The sequence below is a fragment of the Ranitomeya variabilis genome, chromosome 2, assembly GCF_051348905.1.
Source record: "Ranitomeya variabilis isolate aRanVar5 chromosome 2, aRanVar5.hap1, whole genome shotgun sequence".
NCBI classification, from domain to species: Eukaryota; Metazoa; Chordata; class Amphibia; order Anura; family Dendrobatidae; genus Ranitomeya; species Ranitomeya variabilis.
Window position 1 is genome coordinate 462,125,417 of NC_135233.1, and position 23,752 is coordinate 462,149,168.

At 44.7% G+C, this 23,752-nt stretch overlaps 1 protein-coding gene across 1 annotated transcript in view; it reads left to right on the forward strand.

Annotated features, from left to right (window-relative positions):
- Window positions 1-23,752, forward strand: part of LOC143806696 (serine/threonine-protein kinase D3-like) — a 133,637-nt gene that overhangs the window by 103,097 nt on the left and 6,788 nt on the right. The window contains exons 12-16 of the mRNA XM_077287504.1: window positions 1,463-1,491; window positions 2,655-2,727; window positions 3,794-3,900; window positions 4,689-4,850; window positions 13,507-13,605. Of these exons, the coding sequence (XP_077143619.1) occupies window positions 1,463-1,491; window positions 2,655-2,727; window positions 3,794-3,900; window positions 4,689-4,850; window positions 13,507-13,605 (470 nt within the window). The remainder of the gene's footprint in view (window positions 1-1,462; window positions 1,492-2,654; window positions 2,728-3,793; window positions 3,901-4,688; window positions 4,851-13,506; window positions 13,606-23,752) is intronic.

Sequence of the window (23,752 nt, forward strand, 5' to 3'; positions counted from 1 at the left end):
AATAAAATGCAATTTAATTACCGTAAGTAAAAATCATACAGTGGAATTTTATGGAATTTATTTTTAGATTGTGTCTTTCACAGCAACTAATATTTGATATCTGTATGATTGTATTGACCTGATGAATGATATTGCCAGGTAGTTTACCGTATAATGAACACTGTAAATAAAAAAAACAAACAAGAAACCATTGCAGAATTGTGCTTTTTTCGCAATTTTGCCACACTTGGATATTGTTTCCGATGTTACAGTAGACCATTTGATAAAATGAATGATGTCATTCAAAAGTACAACTAGTTCTGCAAAAAACAAGCCCTCATACGGCTGCATGGTCTGAACAATAAAAAAGTTATGGCTCTTGGAAGAAGAAGGAAAATGCAGTTTTGGAAGGAGAAAATCTAAATGAAAAATGGAAAAATGGAAAACAGTCATGATGCGGAGGGGTTAATAATTAGACAATAATTTTTTTGCCAGTAAATATTTCTGATGGTACATTCAAAAATTAGCAACAAATTTATATTTTTTTATGTCTCTATCATTCTCTGAATAAGACCTACAAAATTAAATATAAGCTCAATTTTAAATAATGCAAATCCTATGTGTTCTGCAAAAAGACAAGAAAGGAAAAAAATGGAGGTAGACTTAGTAAGGTTACCATTACCGAAAAAGCTAATATTAATGGACCCAGAGTGGTGCAAGAAAATAAAATACTTTAATACTCACCTTCCAGAGTGGTGAAGCTCTTCCTCATGCTGTACTATTTCACTGGACCCCTGGCATCAATATTCACTGGGGTCCTCACGTGACCACTGCAGCCAGTGGTTCACTGCTGACTGCCTGCAGCCTTTATGTGAGGTCCATATAGAAGAAGGCAGCTCGGAATGAGTGTAAGGACTGTGTTCTGAGGCCAATGATTGGCTGCAGCAACCAAGCGATGTCCCCCCACCGAAATTACGGTAGATGTTTCTGGGGACCAGTGGGAGTGGGAGACAAATTTTGTTCCTTTATTGAACCATAGCAAAAAACATTTGTAGCCATGAACAGATCCTACGCGTTTCGGCGTGTCCACACTTAATCATAGAATAAGCTACAGATCAAATGTTACGACAAATATTTGATTGTTTTGTTTTATAAATATTTGTTGTAACAATTGTTTTGTAGCTTTGATTAAGGATGGAACCACTCCAAACCCATAGGCTCTACTCAAGATCATGGCCAATGACTACACGTGTTCTTAACTTTCATTCATTATAGGAATAACATTTTTAAGACAGGTGCTGGAATTCTATCAACGTTTTGGATCTATCATATGATTAATTTAGCTGTATGTGAAAAGATTCAGAAACATGGACAAATCCAACAGAATAACAATATAAAATAAGTTTATTTGTATATATTTTGTATTTCAATAATTAGCATACGTTTAGTTTATGCTGATTTTTATGTGCCTTCTTTTCTTTAGGAGCATCTCTTGAACCACAGCAAAATTTGGTAAGTATTGCTGACTTTTTCACTTTTCTCTCTGCCTTTAAACAACTCATTATAAAGCTCAGTGGCCAATGTGAAAATAATTGTCATGTATTTACCGAGACAGAGAGTGGCCAGAAGACCTGTCTAATTTCACGTACCCCTGCCTGAACTAATTAGAAGCATTTCACCATCAAATTAAGCAGTGCAGGTTTCTCCTAGTAGTGCAGGTGTTAATGTTTTCACTTGAGAGCTGGTGAAGCTTTCCTATTTTGATGGTCTCAGCTGTTCAGTGTTGACCACTCCCCTCTGCTGTATATACTAGCCTCTCCCAATCAGGAATTGCCAGTGTTAGTTTCACACTGACTGGTTTTGGAGTTAGAAGAGTTGGATGTTTAAGGAGGCATTTGTTCACAAGACTGTTGCTTGGGGATTAGTCTGTGTGTATATTCTCATCCTCTCATATTTGATTTTTCCTTCCTTTACTTCCCAGTGTTCCACTCTGTTGTTTGTGAGTGCATATTTGCATGTCTGCTATTTTTATTTATCCCTGTACGTCTTCCCTTGTTAGTCTGCTTTGTGTATTCTTATAAACTACAACTCCCCACTTTCCTGGGTGGTGGAGGGGGCAAATTAGGGCTGGTTGAGGAACTCAGCAAGGCACGTGGCCCCGGCATCTTCACCATCAGAAATAATCTGGGGAGCAGGGATTGCTAGGGCAGCCCTATCTTTAGGGATAGGGAAGGAGCGCCTAGCCCCAGGATATCCTGCAACAGTGCTGCGACAATAATTATAGTTTCAATTTTTTTTTCATATAGACAACATGCATACATAAAATATAAGCATTAATTTGTAAAAAAATATGTCTTATCCGGCAATTAAAAAAAGCTATAAAAACTTAATTTAATCAATATCTTATTTACTTATTATACCAGTCCTCTAAGTAGCCATACACACGCAGTAACTGTTGGCTAATCAAGTCTTCTCAGGCAATTAATTAACTCCAATAGACACAAAAGATTGGAATTGTTGAAGTCCAGCATGCCCAATCCTTCTATTCATCGACCGCTACAATTGGGGAAGGATAGGCTGTAATACAGCATAGGTGTCACTACCATAATCCTCCTGTATCATGAATTGAAAGCTTCCAACAAACATTTTCAAAGCAAATATTTCTTATATTTTAGGATATCAGTCATATGTATCAGATCTTCATAGATGAAGTTCTAGGATCTGGACAATTTGGCACAGTGTATGGAGGTATTGTAATATTTTCTTATTTGGTATGATTGAGTAATGTTTTGCCTTTCTTTCTGTGATTTATCAAGTTTTGTCCAAAACGTAAAGGGTTGGACCACTAAGTTTTATGGCTTAGGATAGGCCATCACTATGTAATTTGAGGGGGTGCGACACATGGCATCCCGCCGATCAGCTATTGTCGGAAATTCTTTAAAAGGGTTGTCCACTACTAGGACAACCACTTCTTCAACTAAATGTTTGGCTCCAATAAAATAAAAAAAACTATACTCACTTCCTATGCCTGCGCCATTCTAGCGGTGTCAGCACTTGCAGTCCCAGAGCTCTCTTACGGTGTTATGACACATAGTACCTGGCTCCCAATCAGCACAGGCTTCACTATCCCCGACTTTGTATGGTTTGACCATGAAGAAGAGATCGGGGATGAGCTTCAGCCGATCCCTGGCTTCCTCTTCATGTTTAATCATGGATCGGCGCCAGTTCGGGAGGTGAGTATAGGTTTATTTATTTTATAGGGGCCAAACTTTTAGTTGAAGAAGGGGTTGTCCTAGTGGAGGACACGTCCTTTAATGCTGTCTGAACACAGCAACTCCATAATTTCTATAGTGGCCGCCGCTGGGCACTGCAGATCCACCCCCTATTCATATGACCAGGGGGAGGATCAGCAGTACCCGGCCGCGGCCACTATAGAAATGACTAAGCTACTGTGTTCCAGCAGCAGTTGAGAACTGCCAGTGACAGGAAGCCAGGAATAGCTGATCGGCAGGAGTGACCGGTGTCATACCGCCACCGATCAGATATTGATTAATTATCCTAAGGATAGGCCATCAATAATAAAAATTAGTGGCCCACCTATTTAATGTCCACAACAACAACATTAACTTTTAAGTGTTAATTCAAATATCTACTACAAGAAATATCATTTTTTTCCAAAGTAAAGGTAATAGCACATTTACACATAGATGATGATACAGTATATTGGTATATTAAGTTGCAAGATTTATCTGTGACTTTTCTTCACTTTTTGTCACTGTTTTTCATTATATGGCACTTTATTTTGTTCTTTCAGGAAAGCATCGGAAAACGGGAAGAGACGTTGCAATAAAAATCATCGATAAACTCAGATTTCCCAGTAGGCAAGAAAATCAGCTCAGAAACGAGGTGGCCATATTGCAGGTAGAAAATAAGGATCTCTCAATGATATGTTACTGTCATACATACTTGGATTTACCCTCTCACTAAGGACTCATTCAGACATCGGTGCACATTGGTTTGATCTCGGACCACAATGCACAGACTGGCTGCGGTTCTCGTGACCTGAGTGTCACAGGTGTATCAACATCATGCTGTACTTGGGTTGATGATGCCTAAAAATAAAAATAATGGCCCCCTAAAGACGCTGTTTTCTGGCACAACATCTTGTGGGCTTTGATCTCAAGTTTTAATAAAATGGATAATCCACTAAAAATATAGGACCACAAGAGTTTACAATTTATATTGAAACAGGGCCCCAACTATCATGCATCATTCATGGTCCATGGTCCAACTATCATGCATCATTCATCTGATAATGTATCAGATGGACCTTTTTTGCCTCCTCAGCAGAGGTGTAACTAGATTACTATGCACCCCAGAGCAAATTTTTGACCGCCTCCATTGCTATTCCGCCCCCGAATAACTTTTCCACCACTCACATACTCCTTATACCCCAGCGCTGTGCACCAAAGCTGGAGCACCACTTCCCATTCTTAACTGGAACTAACCACCTGTCTGGGCCCAGTAGTGGCACATCCCTTTCGATGGTGATCATTATGTCCCTGCCTCTCAGGCTCCATGGCTGGGTCTCATTGTGGTCCCGATATTTGCACCCCTACAGTGACAGCCTTTGTCTCCATATATACCAATATTTTATCATATATCATTGATATCAGTAAGAAGGATTACTACTTGTTTTTATTTTTCAGAATTTGCGATGTCCTGGTGTTGTCGACCTTGAAGCCATGTGTGAGACCCCTGAACGTATTTATGTGGTCATGGAGAAATTACATGGTGATATGCTGGAAATGATCCTGTCAAGTGACAAAGGTAGACTTCCTGAAAGGATTACGAGGTTTATTGCCACCCAGGTAAAGTGCTTAACACTCTTCACTAATATAGTTATTTTCATATCAAGTCACCTCACAAAAGTCTTAGATGTTTGGGTGTCATATTTATAAACTACTTCTGGTGCAGTAGTAAAGTCATATCAAAGTCATTGACATAATGCAACTTTTGCATGGCAAAGCCATAGGCAAAGAGTCGTTGAAGGGGTGAACACAGACCCTCCTTGGTGTGACCACTAGAGATAAGCGGAACTGACTAGATTCAAATTTGCCAATTTTACCAGATTTATTTTTTACTTTTCCCGGGAAATTTGACTTGCAGCAAATTTATTTTTTTCGGAAATTGACTCCAGGGCATAATAAAAGCAAGATGTAGAATAAAAACAAACAACTAATACTAACCTCAGTGCTCACCTCCTCTGCACACTGTCCCCCGTATGGTCCTCAGCACTTCTTTTTACCACCGTTGTGTGCTGAAACCATTATGCTTCTTCATGTTAGGCCATGACTTCCAGCCATGACTAGGTCAGGGACATCCTGACCTAGTCGCCGACAACATTGCTACAACTGTTGTGAATTTGGATTCTGGGCTCCCCCGGTGGCCGCTTGTGGAATTGGACTTGTCATCCTCTTTCCTGTTTCACCTGATTCCATCAGTAGTGGGTGTCGCTATTTAAGCCCATTTCTCTGGTGGTTTCTTGCCGGTCAACAATGTTATCTGATGCCTCTCAGTGCTTGTTCCTGCTTCTAGACAACTACTGATAAGTTGGACTTTTGTCCATGTTTTGTTTTGCCTATTTGTTCCAGTTCGCAGCTGAAGTTTTGTTACTGTGTCTGGAAAGCTCTCGTCGATCAGGGATTGCTACTCTGGCGTTATGAGTTAATGCCAGAGTTTAAGGTAATCTCTGGATGGTGTTTTGTTAGTATTTTTCTGCTGACCATGAAAGTATACTATCTGTCTTCTGCTATCTAGTAAGCGGACCTCAAATTTGCTAAGACTATTTTCCTGCTGCGTTTGTTGTTTCATCTGAACTCACCGTCATTATATGTGGGGGGCTACTGTCTTCTTTGGAATATTTCTCTAGAGGTGAGCCAGGTCTTATATTTCCCTCTGCTAGCTATTTAGGTCTTAGGCCAGAGCTGGGCATCTAGCGATTAATAGGAAATGCTACCTGGCTATTTCTAGTTGCGCGGCAGGCTTAGTTCATGGTCAGTATAGTTCCATCTTCCGAGAGCTTGTCCCTCTATAGGCTTGCTATGATCTCTGCCTGCAGAGATCATGACAGTTTGACCGGCCAATAAAGTGTTAAAGACCCAGGTTGAGAAAGGAGAGTTATAAGAAGTCTGCTGGAATTTTTTTTTTTTTTTTTTTCCTCCAGTCTGCCTTGCTGCAGTCTTTTTTCTCTCTCTCCTCCTAATCTCTGTATGCTCTGTGTGCACCTGACAATAATGGATCTCCAGAATGTAACTGCGGGTTTGAATAATCTCATCACGAAAGTACAAAATTTACAAGATTTTGTAGTACATGCTCCGGTATCTGAGCCGAGAATTCCTTTGCCGGAGTTCTTCACAGGGAATAGAGCTAGCTTCCAGAATTTCCGAAATAATTGTAAGCTTTATTTGTCCCTGAAGTCTCGTTCAGCTGGAGACCCTGCTCAGCAGGTTAGGATTGTGATTTCCTTGCTCAGGGGTGACCCTCAAGATTGGGCCTTCTCATTGCCAGCAGGGGATCCTGCGTTACGCGATGTGGATGCGTTTTTTCTGGCCTTGGGCTTGCTTTATGAGGAACCTCATTTGGAACTTCAGGCAGAAAAAACTTTGATGGCACTATCTCAGGGGCAAGACGAAGCTGAAGTTTTCTGCCAAAAATTCCGTAAATGGTCTGTGCTTACTCAGTGGAATGAGTGCGCCTTGGCGGCAACTTTCAGAGAAGGTCTCTCTGATTCCGTTAAGGATGTTATGGTGGGGTTCCCTTTGCCTGCAGGTCTGAATGAGTCCATGACAATGGCTATTCAGATTGATAGGCGTCTGCGGGAGCGCAAACCGATGCACCATCTGGCGGTGTCTATGGAAAAGACGCCAGAAAGTATGCAGTGTGATAGAATTCTGTCCAGGAGCGAGCGACAGAATTTTAGACGGAAGAATGGATTGTGTTTCTATTGTGGGGATTCTACTCATGTTATATCGGCATGCTCTAGGCGTACAAAGAAGCTTGATAAGTCTGTTTCCATTGGCACCATTCAGTCTAAGTTTATTTTGTCTGTAACCCTGATTTGCTCTTTGTCATCCATTGCCACGGACGCCTATGTTGACTCTGGCGCCGCTCTGAGTCTTATGGATTGGTCCTTTGCCAATCGTTGTGGTTTTGATTTAGAGCCTTTGGAGACTCTTATTCCTCTGAAGGGGATTGACTCCACCCCATTGGCTAATAATAAACCACAATACTGGACACAAGTAACCATGTGTATCAATCCGGATCACCAGGAGATTATTCGTTTCCTGGTGCTGTATAATTTACATGACGATTTGGTACTGGGATTGCCATGGTTGCAGTCTCACAACCCAGTCTTGGACTGGAGAGCTATGTCTGTGTTGAGCTGGGGATGTAAGGGTATTCATGGGGACGTACCTTTGGTTTCTATTTCGTCGTCCCTTCCCTCTGAAGTCCCTGAGTTCCTCTCTGATTATCAAGACGTCTTTGACGAACCCAAGCTTGGGTCGTTACCTCCGCACCGTGAGTGCGATTGTGCCATAGATTTGATACCGGGTTGTAAATATCCAAAGGGTCGTTTGTTTAATTTGTCTGTGCCGGAACATGCTGCTATGCGGGAATATATAAAGGAGTCTTTGGAAAAGGGACATATTCGTCCATCTTCTTCTCCCTTGGGAGCTGGGTTTTTCTTTGTCTCAAAAAAAGACGGCTCTTTGAGACCATGTATTGATTATCGGCTTCTGAATAAGATCACTGTTAAGTATCAATACCCATTGCCATTGCTTACTGATTTGTTTGCTCGTATAGAGGGTGCTAAGTGGTTCTCTAAAATTGATCTTCGTGGGGCGTATAATTTGGTGCGGATCAGGCAGGGGGATGAGTGGAAGACCGCATTTAATACGCCCGAGGGCCACTTTGAGTATTTGGTCATGCCTTTTGGTCTTTCTAATGCCCCTTCAGTTTTCCAGTCTTTTATGCATGATATTTTCCGCGATTTTCTGGATAAATTTATGATAATATATCTGGATGATATTCTGATTTTTTCTGATGACTGGGACTCTCATGTCCAGCAGGTCAGGAGAGTTTTTCAGGTTCTGCGGTCTAATTCTTTATGTGTGAAGGGGTCTAAGTGCGTTTTTGGGGTCCAGAAAATTTCCTTTTTGGGGTATATTTTTTCTCCCTCTTCCATTGAGATGGATCCCGTCAAGGTGCAAGCTATTTGTGACTGGACTCAGCCCTCCTCTCTTAAGGGTCTTCAGAGATTTTTGGGCTTTGCCAACTTTTACCGCCGATTTATTGCTGGTTTTTCGGATGTCGTTAAACCACTGACTGATTTGACCAGACAAGGCGCTGATGTTGCTAATTGGTCCCCTCATGCTGTAGAGGCCTTTCAGGAGCTTAAGCGCCGTTTTGCCTCTGCCCCTGTGTTGCGTCAGCCTGATGTGAATCTGCCTTTTCAGGTTGAGGTTGACGCTTCGGAGATCGGAGCTGGGGCAGTGTTGTCGCAGAAAGGTTCCGACTGCTCCGTCATTAGGCCTTGTGCCTTCTTTTCTCGCAAATTTTCGCCCGCAGAGCGGAATTATGATGTTGGGAATCGGGAGCTTTTGGCCATGAAGTGGGCGTTTGAGGAGTGGCGCCATTGGCTCGAGGGGGCTAGGCATCAGGTGGTGGTATTGACTGACCACAAAAATTTGATTTATCTTGAGACTGCCAGACGCCTGAATCCTAGACAGGCGCGCTGGTCTTTATTTTTTTCTCGCTTTAATTTTGTGGTGTCATACCTACCGGGTTCTAAGAATGTTAAGGCAGATGCCCTTTCTAGGAGTTTTGACCCGGACTCTCCTGGTAATTCTGAACCCACAGGTATCCTTAGGGAGGGAGTAATTTTGTCGGCCGTTTCTCCTGATCTGCGGCGGTCCTTGCAAGAGTTTCAGGCGGATAGACCGGATCGTTGTCCGCCTGATAGACTGTTTGTTCCGGATGATTGGACCAGCAGAGTCATCTCTGAGGTACATTCTTCTGCATTGGCAGGTCATCCCGGAATTTTTGGTACCAGGGATTTGGTGGCAAGATCCTTCTGGTGGCCTTCTCTGTCACGAGATGTGCGAGTCTTTGTGCAGTCATGTGACGTTTGTGCTCGGGCCAAGTCTTGTAGTTCTCGGGCTAGCGGACTGCTGTTGCCCTTGCCTATTCCTAAGAGGCCTTGGACACACATCTCGATGGATTTTATTTCAGATCTGCCTGTTTCCCAGAAGATGTCTGTCATCTGGGTGGTCTGTGACCGTTTCTCTAAAATGGTCCATTTGGTTCCTCTGCCCAAGTTGCCTTCTTCTTCTGAGTTGGTTCCTCTGTTTTTTCAGAATGTTGTCCGATTGCACGGTATTCCTGAGAATATTGTTTCTGACAGAGGTACCCAATTTGTGTCTAGATTTTGGCGGGCATTCTGTGCTAGGATGGGCATAGATTTGTCTTTTTCATCTGCTTTTCACCCTCAGACTAATGGCCAGACCGAGCGGACTAATCAGACCCTTGAGACATATCTGAGGTGTTTTGTCTCTGCTGACCAGGATGATTGGGTTGCTTTTTTGCCATTGGCAGAGTTCGCCCTCAATAATCGGGCCAGTTCTTCCACCTTGGTGTCCCCGTTTTTCTGTAATTCGGGGTTTCACCCTCGATTTTCCTCCGGTCAGGTGGAATCCTCGGATTGTCCTGGAGTGGATGCGGTGGTGGAGAGATTGCATCACATCTGGGGGCAGGTTATGGACAATTTGAAGTTGTCACAGGAGAAGACTCAGCGTTTTGCCAACCGTCATCGTCGTGTTGGTTCTCGGCTTTGTGTTGGAGATTTAGTGTGGCTGTCTTCTCGTTTTGTCCCTATGAGGGTCTCTTCTCCTAAGTTTAAACCTCGGTTCATCGGCCCTTATAGAATATTGGAGATTCTTAATCCTGTTTCTTTCCGTTTGGACCTCCCTGCGTCCTTTTCCATTCATAACGTTTTTCATCGGTCGTTATTGCGCAGGTATGAGGTACCTGTTGTACCTTCTGTTGAGCCTCCTGCTCCGGTGTTGGTTGAGGGTGAGTTGGAGTACGTTGTGGAGAAAATTTTGGACTCTCGTGTTTCCAGACGGAAACTCCAGTATCTGGTCAACTGGAAGGGTTACGGCCAGGAGGATAATTCTTGGGTCAATGCATCTGATGTTCATGCTTCTGATCTTGTTCGTGCCTTCCATAGGGCTCATCCTGGTCGCCCTGGTGGATCTGGTGAGGGTTCGGTGCCCCCTCCTTGAGGGGGGGGTACTGTTGTGAATTTGGATTCTGGGCTCCCCCGGTGGCCGCTTGTGGAATTGGACTTGTCATCCTCTTTCCTGTTTCACCTGATTCCATCAGTAGTGGGTGTCGCTATTTAAGCCCATTTCTCTGGTGGTTTCTTGCCGGTCAACAATGTTATCTGATGCCTCTCAGTGCTTGTTCCTGCTTCTAGACAACTACTGATAAGTTGGACTTTTGTCCATGTTTTGTTTTGCCTATTTGTTCCAGTTCGCAGCTGAAGTTTTGTTACTGTGTCTGGAAAGCTCTCGTCGATCAGGGATTGCTACTCTGGCGTTATGAGTTAATGCCAGAGTTTAAGGTAATCTCTGGATGGTGTTTTGTTAGTATTTTTCTGCTGACCATGAAAGTATACTATCTGTCTTCTGCTATCTAGTAAGCGGACCTCAAATTTGCTAAGACTATTTTCCTGCTGCGTTTGTTGTTTCATCTGAACTCACCGTCATTATATGTGGGGGGCTACTGTCTTCTTTGGAATATTTCTCTAGAGGTGAGCCAGGTCTTATATTTCCCTCTGCTAGCTATTTAGGTCTTAGGCCAGAGCTGGGCATCTAGCGATAAATAGGAAATGCTACCTGGCTATTTCTAGTTGCGCGGCAGGCTTAGTTCATGGTCAGTATAGTTCCATCTTCCGAGAGCTTGTCCCTCTATAGGCTTGCTATGATCTCTGCCTGCAGAGATCATGACATACAACATTGCAATGTGCACTCCTAGTTGTGGCTGGAAGTCCCAGCTTAGTGTGAAGATGCCCAGGGTTTCAGCGGTAAAATGAGGTGCCGAGAACTTAAGGAGAGAACGAGCAACAGAGGTGGCTGAAGAAGTGAACAGGCATGGAGCGAGTTACAAAATAAAATCTACATTCTGGAGAATACGTATTTTTGTAAAATCGAATTCAATTTCACTCAAATACATTTACCCAACTCTAGTGACCACACTTTGCCTTCAAAACAAGATAAATTATTTTGGGTACACTGGCACAGACTCAGGGATTTTGTAGGATTAAAGTGAGGTGTGTGAATAACCAATCATGCCAAATGGATGAAAATCATCATCATTTTCATATGTACCGTATTTTTGGATTATAAGACGCACCCTAAATTTTGGGGTGGAAAATTGCAGAAAAAATATTTTTATAAGATGGGGGTCCGTCTTATTGTCTGAAGTTAAGGTATCTTACCTGAGGGCCGACGGTGGTAAAGCGGGGTCACAGGAGGCATGGTCCCTTCCTCAGGAAATACGTGGTGGCAGAATTAGGGCAATGCTGCAGTCCCGGGGTGCGATGCTGCGGGTACAGCGTCGGCTGTGAGGCAGGGCATGGAGCAGGGTCCCTTCCTTAGGGTGCTAGCGGCAGAAATGTGGCAACACCACGTCCCGATGTCCGCGGCAAGCAAAGCCAAGTGCATCAGCGGTTTCTCGACAGCCATCTTCCTGAGGCCACATATGCGCAGATTGAGATCTCGACGGCCCTCGGCTTCCGGAAAATGGCCGCCGAGATCTCAACCTGTTCACGCGCAGCCTCTGGCAGCCATTTTCCTGAAGCCGAGGGCTGCGGAGATCTCAGTCTGGGCACGCGCCACCTCCCGCGGCACACGGCTTCAGGAAGATGGCCGCAGGGAAACCAACGATGCACTCCGCACTGCCCACCGCCAACACCGAGCCTCAGCATCACCACACCTCTGCCGCCACTGGTTCCGCTGCCATACCACTGCCGCAACCCCACGGTAAGCCTGCGTTAGGACTATAAGATGCACCCCCCATTTTCCTCGCAAATTTGTTTGGGAAACATTGAATCGTATAGTCCGTAAAATACGGTAGGTTGGAACATAGCCATTACCTGAAACAGAAACAGTAGTATAGAAGGCTTAAGGTGGCTAAACTCAGCTATGGAGGTGAGGATGTAGAAGACAGTTTCATGTTACAGGTCATAAATCATGCAAGACTGTGCTCAGCAACATTCAAGTAGTTATATGGCATCAGCAAGGTCTCTTACAGGCAAAAATGTCAAAGCAGACTGGGGTTTCCTGATGTGCTGTTCAAGCTCTTTTGAAGAAACACCAAGACATGGTGATGATGCTAGGAAACTTAGTGCAGCAGATGAAAGCCATGCATACATCCATTTGAAATTGGAAGATGCCCAGGAGTTCCATCAGCTCAGAACTTGCATAAACCAGTGGGATTTGGACACAGCCGCACTCATCTACCTATTGAAAATCTGGCCAGAAGTGGTCTTTATGGAAAAATTATGTCTAAAATGCCACAGTTTTGACACGGAAACAAGGAAAAGTGACTAAACTATGAACAAAAAGCATAGGATCGGTGGTACAAAAAATAGCAGCAGGTTCTCTGGACTGAGGAGTCAAAATATGAAACATTTGGCTATAACAGTGGACAGTTTGTATGGCAAAGGGCTGGAGAGCAGCGCAATAAAGAGTCTCTGCGGGAACTATGAAGCATGGTGGAAACTCCTGCAAGTTTGGGGCTGAATTTTAGCAAATTGAGTTGGGGATTTGGTCAGGATTAATGATGTCCTTGGTGCTGAGAAATACAGGCAGATATTTATCCATCATGCAATACCATCAAGGAGGCATCTGATTGGCTCCAAATTTATTCTGCAGCAGAACAAGACCCCAATCATACGGCCAATGTCATTAAGAACTATTTTCAGAGGAAAGAAGAACAAGTAGTCCTGGAAGTGATGATCCGGGCCCCGCAGAGTGCTGATCTCCACATCATCCAGTCTGTCTGGGATTACACGAAGAGTCAGAAGCATTTGCACAAGCAACATCCACAAAAGATCTGGGGTTAGTTCTCCAAGATGTATGGAACAATGTCCTGCCGAATTCTTACAAAAATTGTGTACAAGTACCAGTACCTAGAGGAATTGATGCTGTTTTGAAGGCAAAGGGTGGTTTGGATTTCACGATTTATGATTTTTTATTTTTTTTTATTAACTTTTGTCTTTTGTTCATACACTTTGCTAATTGGTAAAAATAAGCAATTAATATTTCTATTTTTAAAAACATTCTTACTTTGCAGTATTTTTGCCTAAGACTCTTGCACAGTCCTGTCTATAAGATACATTTAAAGTGTAATAAATTGCTTTAAAGAAATTAATTCACCGTTTTTTTTCTTTTTTAATAGATATTGGAAGCTTTACGCCACCTTCATTCAAGGAGTATTGTACACTGTGATCTCAAACCAGAGAATGTTCTCTTGGCAACAGAAGATCCATTCCCACAGGTAAGTGGAGCGGCCCCCAAACGCAGGGCAGCGGGGTACTCGGTGCCGGGTCCCTCGGTCTCGGTTCTAGGGGTGTCACGGTGGCCCGACCCGGTCCGTGGCCCTGCTAAGGGGCGCCCAATTAAATGTGTAGGTGAGAGTTTGTCAAGTGCTCGTGACGCCACCTGTGGTATTCGGTCAGGGTGACCGACGCTGCTAGGGGTCCGCTGGGGTGATGGAATGGCAGCTAGATGGTGTAACTTCCCACAGGTGAAGTATGTCCCCAGGGCTTCCCTTGATGAGTAGATGGTGATGGTGTAGGTCGCAGTAAATGACGAGGACACAGGGTTGCAGTCTCTTTATCTTTTTACTGAAGGCTTCGGCATCCACAATCCAGAGTACTGCTAACAGGGCTGGCTGAGACCGGCCGGTCCGAAGGCACATCCAGAGTTCCCTTTGCAGGTGGAAATCAGTAGCCTTCCTACTAGCGCCTGGGTGTTGTAGTACCTCCCTGCTGAGCACCACGGGATAGTTCTCACAACTGTCGTGTATGTTTCTGTTCTCTCTCTCCGTCCCCCAGATGATATGGATAGGACGCACCCGTATGACGGGGTGGGCTGTTATGATCCTAGTGGCTTAGGATCACAAATCTAACCAGCTAAGTAGAAAATAATAGGACGAGCTCTGGGGATGTGGTAACTGGACTAACCGCAAACCTGATCCTAACCGCACACACTATAGGCAGCCGTGGAACGTTTCCTGAAATCCTAGACGTCTCTTCATGGCCTGAGAAACTGACTACCCCTAAAGAGAAAGTAAAGACCTCACTTGCCTCAGAGAAATCCCCCAGAGATATAGATGCCCCCCACAAATAATAACGGTGAGTTAAGAGGAAAAGACAAACGCAGAGATGAAACAGGTTAAGCAAATGAGGCCCGCTAACGCTAGATAGCAGAAAAAAGCAAGGGATCTGTGCAGTCAGTAAAAAACCCTATGCAAAAATATCCACGCAGAGAATGCGAGAACCCCCACACCAACTAACGATGTGGGGGGAGCAACTCAGCACCCCAGAGCACCAGCAAGCAGGGAAATCACATATTAGCAAGCTGGACAAAAACTCATCATATACTAGGAAACATCTTGAACACAGATGAGCAAAAATAAGCAAACAGAACTTAGCTTCTCTTGGAGAGACTGATAACGGATGTAGACAGGAGCAATCAGAATAGCACTGAATACAACGGCAACAGGCAAGGAATGAAGGACCAGGTGGATTAAATAGGAAACCTAACTAGCAGATGACGAGACAGCTGATCCTGCCAGAAACCTGCAAAATAACAAAAAGAGCCACCAGGAGGAGCCCAAAGAGAGAACTCACACAGTACCACTCATGACCACAGGAGGGAGCCCGGAAACAGAGTTCACAACAGTACCCCCCCCCTTGAGGAGGGGTCACCGAACCCTCACCAGAACCCCCAGGGCGATCAGGGTGAGCCACATGGAAGGCACGAACCAAATCGGCAGCATGAACAACCCAGGAATGAGGCGACAACCCAGGAATTATCCTCCTGACCATAGCCCTTCCACTTAACCAAATACTGAAGCCTCCGTCTTGAAATACGAGAATCCAAGATCTTCTCCACCACGTATTCCAATTCTCCCTCAACCAGCACCGGAGCAGGAGGATCAACAGAAGGAACCACAGGCACCACATACCTCCGCAACAAAGACCTATGGAACACATTATGGATGGTAAACGATGCCGGGAGGTCCAAGCGAAATGACACAGGGTTGAGGATTTCCAAAATTTTATAAGGACCGATAAAACGAGGTTTAAACTTAAGAGAAGAAACCTTCATAGGAACATAACGAGAAGACAACCACACCAAATCCCCCACACGAAGTCGGGGACCCACACAGCGACGACGGTTAGCAAAGCGCTGAGCCTTCTCTTGTGACAACATCAAATTGTCCACCACATGGTTCCAAATCTGCTGTAACCTATCCACCACAGAATCCACCCCAGGACAGTCAGAAGACTCAACCTGACCCGAGGAAAAACGAGGATGAAAACCAGAATTACAAAAAAAAGGCGAAACCAAAGTAGCCGAACTAGCCCGATTATTAAGGGCAAACTCGGCCAATGGCAAAAAAGCCACCCAATCATCCTGGTCAGCAGAAACAAAACATCTCAAATAAGTTTCCAAGGTCTGGTTAGTTCGCTCGGTTTGGCCATTCGTCTGAGGATGGAAGGCCGACGAAAAAGACAAATCAATGCCCATCTTAGCACAAAAGGACCGCCAAAATCTGGACACAAACTGGGATCCTCTGTCAGACACAATGTTTTCAGGGATGCCGTGCAGACGAACCACATTCTGAAAAAATAACGGAACCAAATCGGAGGAAGAAGGCAACTTAGGCAAGGGCACCAAATGGACCATTTTAGAAAAACGATTACAAACCACCCAGATGACAGACATTCTCTGAGAGACCGGAAGATCCGAAATAAAATCCATGGAAATATGCGTCCAAGGCCTCTTAGGAACCGGCAAAGGCAAAAGCAAACCACTGGCACGAGAACAGCAAGGCTTAGCCCGAGCACAAATCCCACAGGACTGCACAAAGGAACGCACATCCCACGACAAGGAAGGCCACCAGAAGGATCTAGCCACCAAATCTCTGGTACCAAAAATCCCAGGATGACCCGCCAACACTGAAGAATGGACCTCGGAAATAACTCTGCTGGTCCATCTATCTGGGACAAACAGTCTCTCTGATGGACAACGGTCAGGTCTATCCGCCTGAAATTCCTGTAACACCCATCGCAAATCTGGGGAAATGGCAGACAAAATTACCCCCTCTTTGAGGATACCAACCGGCTCAGAAACTCCAGGGGAGTCAGGCACAAAACTCCTAGAAAGAGCATCAGCCTTCACGTTCTTCGAACCAGGAAGGTGCGAGACCACGAAATCGAAACGTGAGAAAAACAACGACCAACGAGCCTGTCTAGGATTCAACCGCTTGGCCGACTCAAGATAAATCAAATTTTTATGATCAGTCAAGACCACCACACGATGCTTAGCTCCCTCTAGCCAGTGTTGCCACTCCTCAAATGCCCACTTCATTGCCAACAACTCCCGATTACCAACATCATAATTTCGTTCAGCCGGCGAAAATTTTCTTGAAAAGAAGGCGCATGGCTTCATCACAGAGCAATCAGAGCTTCTCTGTGACAAAACAGCCCCTGCTCCAATTTCAGAAGCATCAACCTCGACCTGGAAGGGAAGAGAGACATCTGGCTGACATAAAACTGGAGCCGAAGAAAACCGGCGCTTCAGCTCCTGAAAGGCCTCAACGGCCGCAGGAGACAAGTTAGTCACATCAGAATCCTTCTTGGTCAAATCCGTCAAAGGTTTAACCACACCAGAAAAATTAGCAATGAAGCGACGGTAAAAATTAGCAAAACCCAAGAACTTCTGAAGACTCTTAACCCATGTAGGTTGAGTCCAATCATGAATAGCCTGGACCTTGACTGGGTCCATCTTAATAGAAGAAGGAGAAAAAATAAAGCCCAAAAAGGAAACTTTCTGGACTCCGAAGAGACATTTGGAACCCTTCACAAACAAGGCATTGGCACGCAGGACCTGAAATACCATCCTGACCTGCTTCACATGGGATTCCCAATCATCTGAAAAGACCAAAATATCATCCAGATACACAATCATAAATTTATCCAGATATTCTCGGAAGATATCGTGCATGAAGGACTGAAACACAGAAGGGGCATTAGAAAGTCCAAAAGGCATCACCAAGTACTCAAAATGGCCTTCGGGCGTATTAAATGCTGTTTTCCATTCATCGCCCTGTTTTATACGCACAAGATTATACGCACCGCGAAGATCTATCTTGGTGAACCAACTAGACCCCCTAATCCGAGCAAACAGATCAGACAACAATGGCAAGGGATACTGGAATTTGACCGTGATTTTATTTAGAAGGCGATAATCTATACAGGGTCTCAACGAACCATCCTTCTTGGCCACAAAAAAGAATCCCGCACCAAGAGGGGACGAGGAGGGGCGAATATGTCCCTTCTCCAAAGACTCCTTTACATAGCTCCGCATAGCGGCATGCTCTGGTACAGACAAATTAAACAGTCGTCCCTTAGGGAACTTACTACCAGGAATCAAATTTATAGCACAATCACAATCCCTATGAGGAGGTAGGGCACTGGATTTGGGCTCATCAAATACATCCTGGTAGTCCGACAAAAACTCAGGGACTTCAGAAGGAGTAGAGGAAGCAATTGATACCAAGGGAGCATCGCCATGAATTCCCTGGCAACCCCAACTCAACACAGAAATAGCTTTCCAATCCAGGACTGGATTATGAGCCTGCAACCATGGCAGACCCAACACGACAACGTCATGCAAATTATATAACACAAGAAAGCGAATCACCTCCTGATGTGCAGGAGTCATACACATGGTCACTTGAGTCCAGTATTGAGGTTTATTCTTGGCCAATGGTGTAGCATCAATTCCCTTCAATGGAATAGGGAACTGTAATGGCTCAAGGATAAAACCACAGCGCTTGGCAAATGACAAATCCATCAGATTCAGGGCGGCACCTGAATCTACAAAAGCCATAACTGAGTAGGATGACAGAGAGCAAATCAAAGTAACAGACAAAATGAATTTAGGCTGTACAGTGCCAATGGTGACAGATCTAGCAAAGTTTTTTGTGCACTTAGAGCATGCTGAGATAACACGAGCTGAATCACCACAGTAAAAGCACAACCCATTCTGACGTCTATGATTTTGCCGTTCAATTCTGGTCAGAATCCTATCACATTGCATAGACTCAGGTTTCTGTTCAGAAAAAAACGCCAGATGGTGTGCAGGTTTGCGCTCCCGCAAACGCCGATCAATCTGAATGGCCAAAGCCATTGACTCATTCAGACTCGTAGGCGTGGGGAACCCCACCATAACATTCTTAATAGCTTCAGAAAGACCTTCTCTGAAATTTGCAGCCAGGGCACACTCATTCCATTGAGTAAGCACCGACCATTTCCGAAATTTTTGACAATACACCTCAGCTTCATCCTGACCCTGAGAGAGAGCCAGCAAGGCCTTTTCTGCCTGGTTCTCCAGATTAGGTTCCTCATAAAGCAATCCAAGCGCCAGAAAAAACGCATCCACATTCAGCAATAGCTACTTAGGAAAAAACGATGACATATGGTCCAATTAGGTAGATGAAAAAATACAAACTTTATTAAATTGCTAATAAAACACAAGTGAATGGAAGGACAATTAGTGACACTACTCTGGTAGCATTGGATAAAAATAGCAGGGGGCGCGTGCCCAGAAGAGGCTGTTCACTGAAGTAATGATGACATATTCATATATTGGCTATAAGAAAAAAACAGCAGAAGGACAAAACCAAGCAATAAACTACAGAATATACATAACAAAAAAACATATAACCTATAAATAGGAAGCCATGCGGACACCTACAGTGCGGACTGCCCATACGAAGTGCGGGCCCCCTGACGAAGGTGTGATCGCCGAAACGCGCGTTGGGGCGGAGGCGCGTCCCCAGGAGTTCCTGTTCAGTGTGCGGTGGGTACTGTACGGCCGTAATATTTCTATCTATAAGCAGATTCTATGGATATGCCTTGAGTGTTGGCAGTGGATAAGTGCCTCAATTGTGGCCTATTATGATATCCTTCACTCGGTCTATCGGTATATGAGTGTTATTTATGGGCAGTCCGCACTGTAGGTGTCCGCATGGCTTCCTATTTATAGGTTATATATTTTTTTGTTATGTATATTCTGTAGTTTATTGCTTGGTTTTGTCCTTCTGCTGTTTTTTTCTTATAGCCAATATATGAATATGTCATCATTACTTCAGTGAACAGCCTCTTCTGGGCACGCGCCCCCTGCTATTTTTATCCAGTGCTACCAGAGTAGTGTCACTAATTGTCCTTCCATTCACTTGTGTTTTATTAGCAATTTAATAAAGTTTGTATTTTTTCATCTACCTAATTGGACCATATGTCATCGTTTTTTCCTAAGTAGCTATGTATAATTGATGATAGGCCCTATGGGTCTCGGTTACCAATGGTACAGATTGCTGATACATTATATATTGCCATGGTAGCTAGCTGTATAAGTTGGTATTCACATTCAGCAATGCAGTATCTCCTGGCGCCAGGGAGAAGGCCCAATCTTGAGGGTCGCCGCGTAACAGAGAGATAACAATTCTAACTTGCTGAGCGGAATCACCAGAGGAACGAGGTCTCAAAGAAAGAAATAATTTACAATTATTCTTAAAATTCAGAAACCTAGATCTATCTCCAGAAAAAAACTCAGGAATAGGTACTTTTGGCTCAGACATAGGACTGTGAACAACAAAATCCTGAATGCTTTGCACCCTTGCAGCAAGATGATCCACACTAGAAGTCAGACTCTGAATATCCATGTCTGCAGCAGAACTCAAAGCCACCCAGAGATTAAGGGGAGGAGAGAAGCAGGACAGACTGCAGAGCAGAAAAAAAAAATTGAACTCAGGATTTCTCTTATCCCACTTTTGCGATGCATTTAACACTTTTGGCCTGTTGCACTGTTATGATCCTAGTGGCTTAGGATCACAAATCTAACCAGCTAAGTAGAAAATAATAGGACGAGCTCTGGGGATGTGGTAACTGGACTAACCGCAAACCTGATCCTAACCGCACACACTATAGGCAGCCGTGGAACGTTTCCTGAAATCCTAGACGTCTCTTCACGGCCTGAGAAACTGACTACCCCTAAAGAGAAAGTAAAGACCTCACTTGCCTCAGAGAAATCCCCCAGAGATATAGATGCCCCCCACAAATAATAACGGTGAGTTAAGAGGAAAAGACAAACGCAGAGATTAAACAGGTTAAGCAAATGAGGCCCGCTAACGCTAGATAGCAGAAAAAAGCAAGGGATCTGTGCGGTCAGTAAAAAACCCTATGCAAAAATATCCACGCAGAGAATGCGAGAACCCCCACACCAACTAACGATGTGGGGGGAGCAACTCAGCACCCCAGAGCACCAGCAAGCAGGGAAATCACATATTAGCAAGCTGGACAAAAACTCATCATATACTAGGAAACATCTTGAACACAGATGAGCAAAAATAAGCAAACAGAACTTAGCTTCTCTTGGAGAGACTGATAACGGATGTAGACAGGAGCAATCAGAATAGCACTGAATACAACGGCAACAGGCAAGGAATGAAGGACCAGGTGGATTAAATAGGAAACCTAACTAGCAGATGACGAGACAGCTGATCCTGCCAGAAACCTGCAAAATAACAAAAAGAGCCACCAGGAGGAGCCCAAAGAGAGAACTCACACAGTACCACTCATGACCACAGGAGGGAGCCCGGAAACAGAGTTCACAACAGTGGGCCTGGAGTTATTTTATAGGGACCCTAGAGACGCCCCTCTCCCACAAATGCCTCCGTTGTCTTCATTAGGTGTAAAGGTGAGACAGCCAACCTAGAGTTAACTGCCCTGCCGTAGTTCAAAGTAATGCGTAGAGTCTATTACTCCCTCGGAGTTCCGGCCACCGGCTACGCGCCTCAGAAGGATGTCGTCGATCTTGGGGCACGACTCCTCCTGGTGTTATCTCCTAGTGCTGTGATCCACAATATACTTCGCTTCGTGTCCTTTCTTAGGATGCCGCCGCAATGAGGTGCAGGCATGGCTCCGTAACGATCTGTCTGTGCTAGGCCACTGTCAGGATCCCACCCCTGACAGGGACCTCCCTGAGTCTTACCAAGCAACTCTCTCTCACACTAGATGTTACCTGGGCAAAACCCAGTCAGCTTCTGACTAACTTCCTATCCAACCCCCAGTTTTACCAGAGTGTGAGGAGTGGCCTAATACATAGAACCTTTTGCTCCCCCTGGTGGCCGGAGTGTGAAGTGTAGTGTGTGACTGTGATACCTGGTCAGGTGAACTCCTTTAGTGCCATCAGACGTACCATCACTCCACCTTGTGGAAGAGCGACAATACTGCAACGACCAGGACTCTGGGGCGCTGCATAAGAGTCACAGCAAATGAAAAAAAGGATTGCTGAGGGAGACTATGTTCACACGATAAGTTTTGGGTGAGTTTTTTTATGCTGCATATTTTAGAACAAATGCAAGAAACTAATTTTACTTAATGGGCGCAGAAAATTTGCAACATCAAAAGCTCATTGTGGGAACGTAGCCTCATAGTTATCATAGTATTGTAGTGCACACATGTGGTCCTGCATCTGTACACAGTTGGGTTCATAGATCAATCGGGCTAAGAAAATCACGTCTCACGTACATATGTATGAAAAATGCTGATTTAACTTATTTATCAGTGTATTGAAAAAGCCAATATTTTTTTTAACCACGTAAAATACATGTAAGTCATCAACGAGATGTAGTCATCAATGAATGAGAGGCAGTGTAACTGTCATTAACGGCCACACTTCATTATGGACAGCTGGGATTGGAAAAAAATTGAATCCCACTCGTTTAACCATTGATGTTCCGTAATAATTGCTAAATCCCAGGTCTGCATAGTAATAGTGTCCTTTAGCGCACCTCTTACTTTGTCTCTAAACGGCAGAAAAAAATAGTTAAAAGTTAAAGTCATCTCATGTTAAATTAAATAAGTAATTTAGGAAATTGTCCACTACTGGCCAACTCTTATTTAAAAGGGTTTGTCGACTACTAACCTCTTCTGAGTCCCTAATGTCTCCCTCCAGTAAAATAATAACACTTATACTCACCATCAGTGCCGGCGCCATTCCAGCAGTGTCAGCAGTGGCCCTCCCAGAGCTCGCGTGACATAACAATGTCCCTGCCTCCAATCAGCACTGGCTTTGCTCTCCTACCGATGTAATTGGCATCAGCAGTTCTCACTTCCTCTGGATGTCTTGATTTGTCTGAAAGCGGGGAGGGGAGAGTGAAACCAGCGCTGATTGGCTGCAGGGATTGCGTGACATAAAAATGTAATGCGATCCCTGGGAGAACCAGTGCCGACACCACTAGAATGGCACCAGAGGTGAGTATAGTGAACGTGTTATTATATTACTTGGGGGGATTCAGAAGGGGTTGTCTTGTCTCGGTAGTGGACAACCTCTTTAATATACACAAGAAGGTGACATTCCCAAGGACAGAATAGTACGTCCAGCGCGATCGGCTGCGCTCACGGTGGGAGCGCGGCCGATCGCGGCCGGGTGTCAGCTGACTATCGCAGCTGACATCCGGCACTATGTGCCAGGAGCAGTCACGGACCGCCCCTGGCACATTAACCCCCGGCACACTGCGATCAAACATGATCGCAGTGTTCCGGCGGTATAGGGAAGCATCGCGCAGGGAGGGGGCTCCCTGCGGGCTTCCCTGAGACCCTCGGAGCAACGCGATGTGATCGCGTTGCTCCGAGCGTCTCTTACCTCCTATCCCTGCAGGCCCCGGATCCAAAATGGCCACGGGGCTGCATCCGGGTCCTGCAGGAACTACTTCCGGGACCAGAGCAGGCGCTGGTAAGCCTGCAGCGCTGTAAGTCAGATCGCTGATCTGACAGAGTGCTGTGCAAACTGTCAGATCAGCGATCTGTGATGTCCCCCCTGGGACAAAGTAAAAAAGTAAAAAAAAAAAAATTCCACATGTGTAAAAAAAAAAAATAAAAAATCCTAAGGCTAGGTTCACATTGCGTTAGGGCAATCCGTTCAGCGCATACGCTAGCGGATTGCGCTAACGTAATGTCACTTTAGGGCTCACGTTTGCCGATCCCGCTAACGCAGATGCCCGATCTGCGCTAGCGAGGAACGGACCTCGGATGCTGCAAGCAGCGTTTGAGGTCCGTCCGAAAGTAACGGGACATCGCTAGCGCGTGCCGAAAATGGCATGTGCTAGCAATGCGTTGGCGACCCGTTAGCACATTGCTGTCAATGGGTGCGCTAACGGACCTGTTACATGGTGTTAATTGCGACAATTTCGCCATGTAACGGAGTCCGCTAGCGGACACCCATTAACGCAATGTGAACCTAGCCTAAATAAAGAAAAAAAAAATACTATTCCCATAAATACATTTCTTTATCTAAATAAAAAAAACAAAACAATAAAAGTACACATATTTAGTATCGCCGCGTCC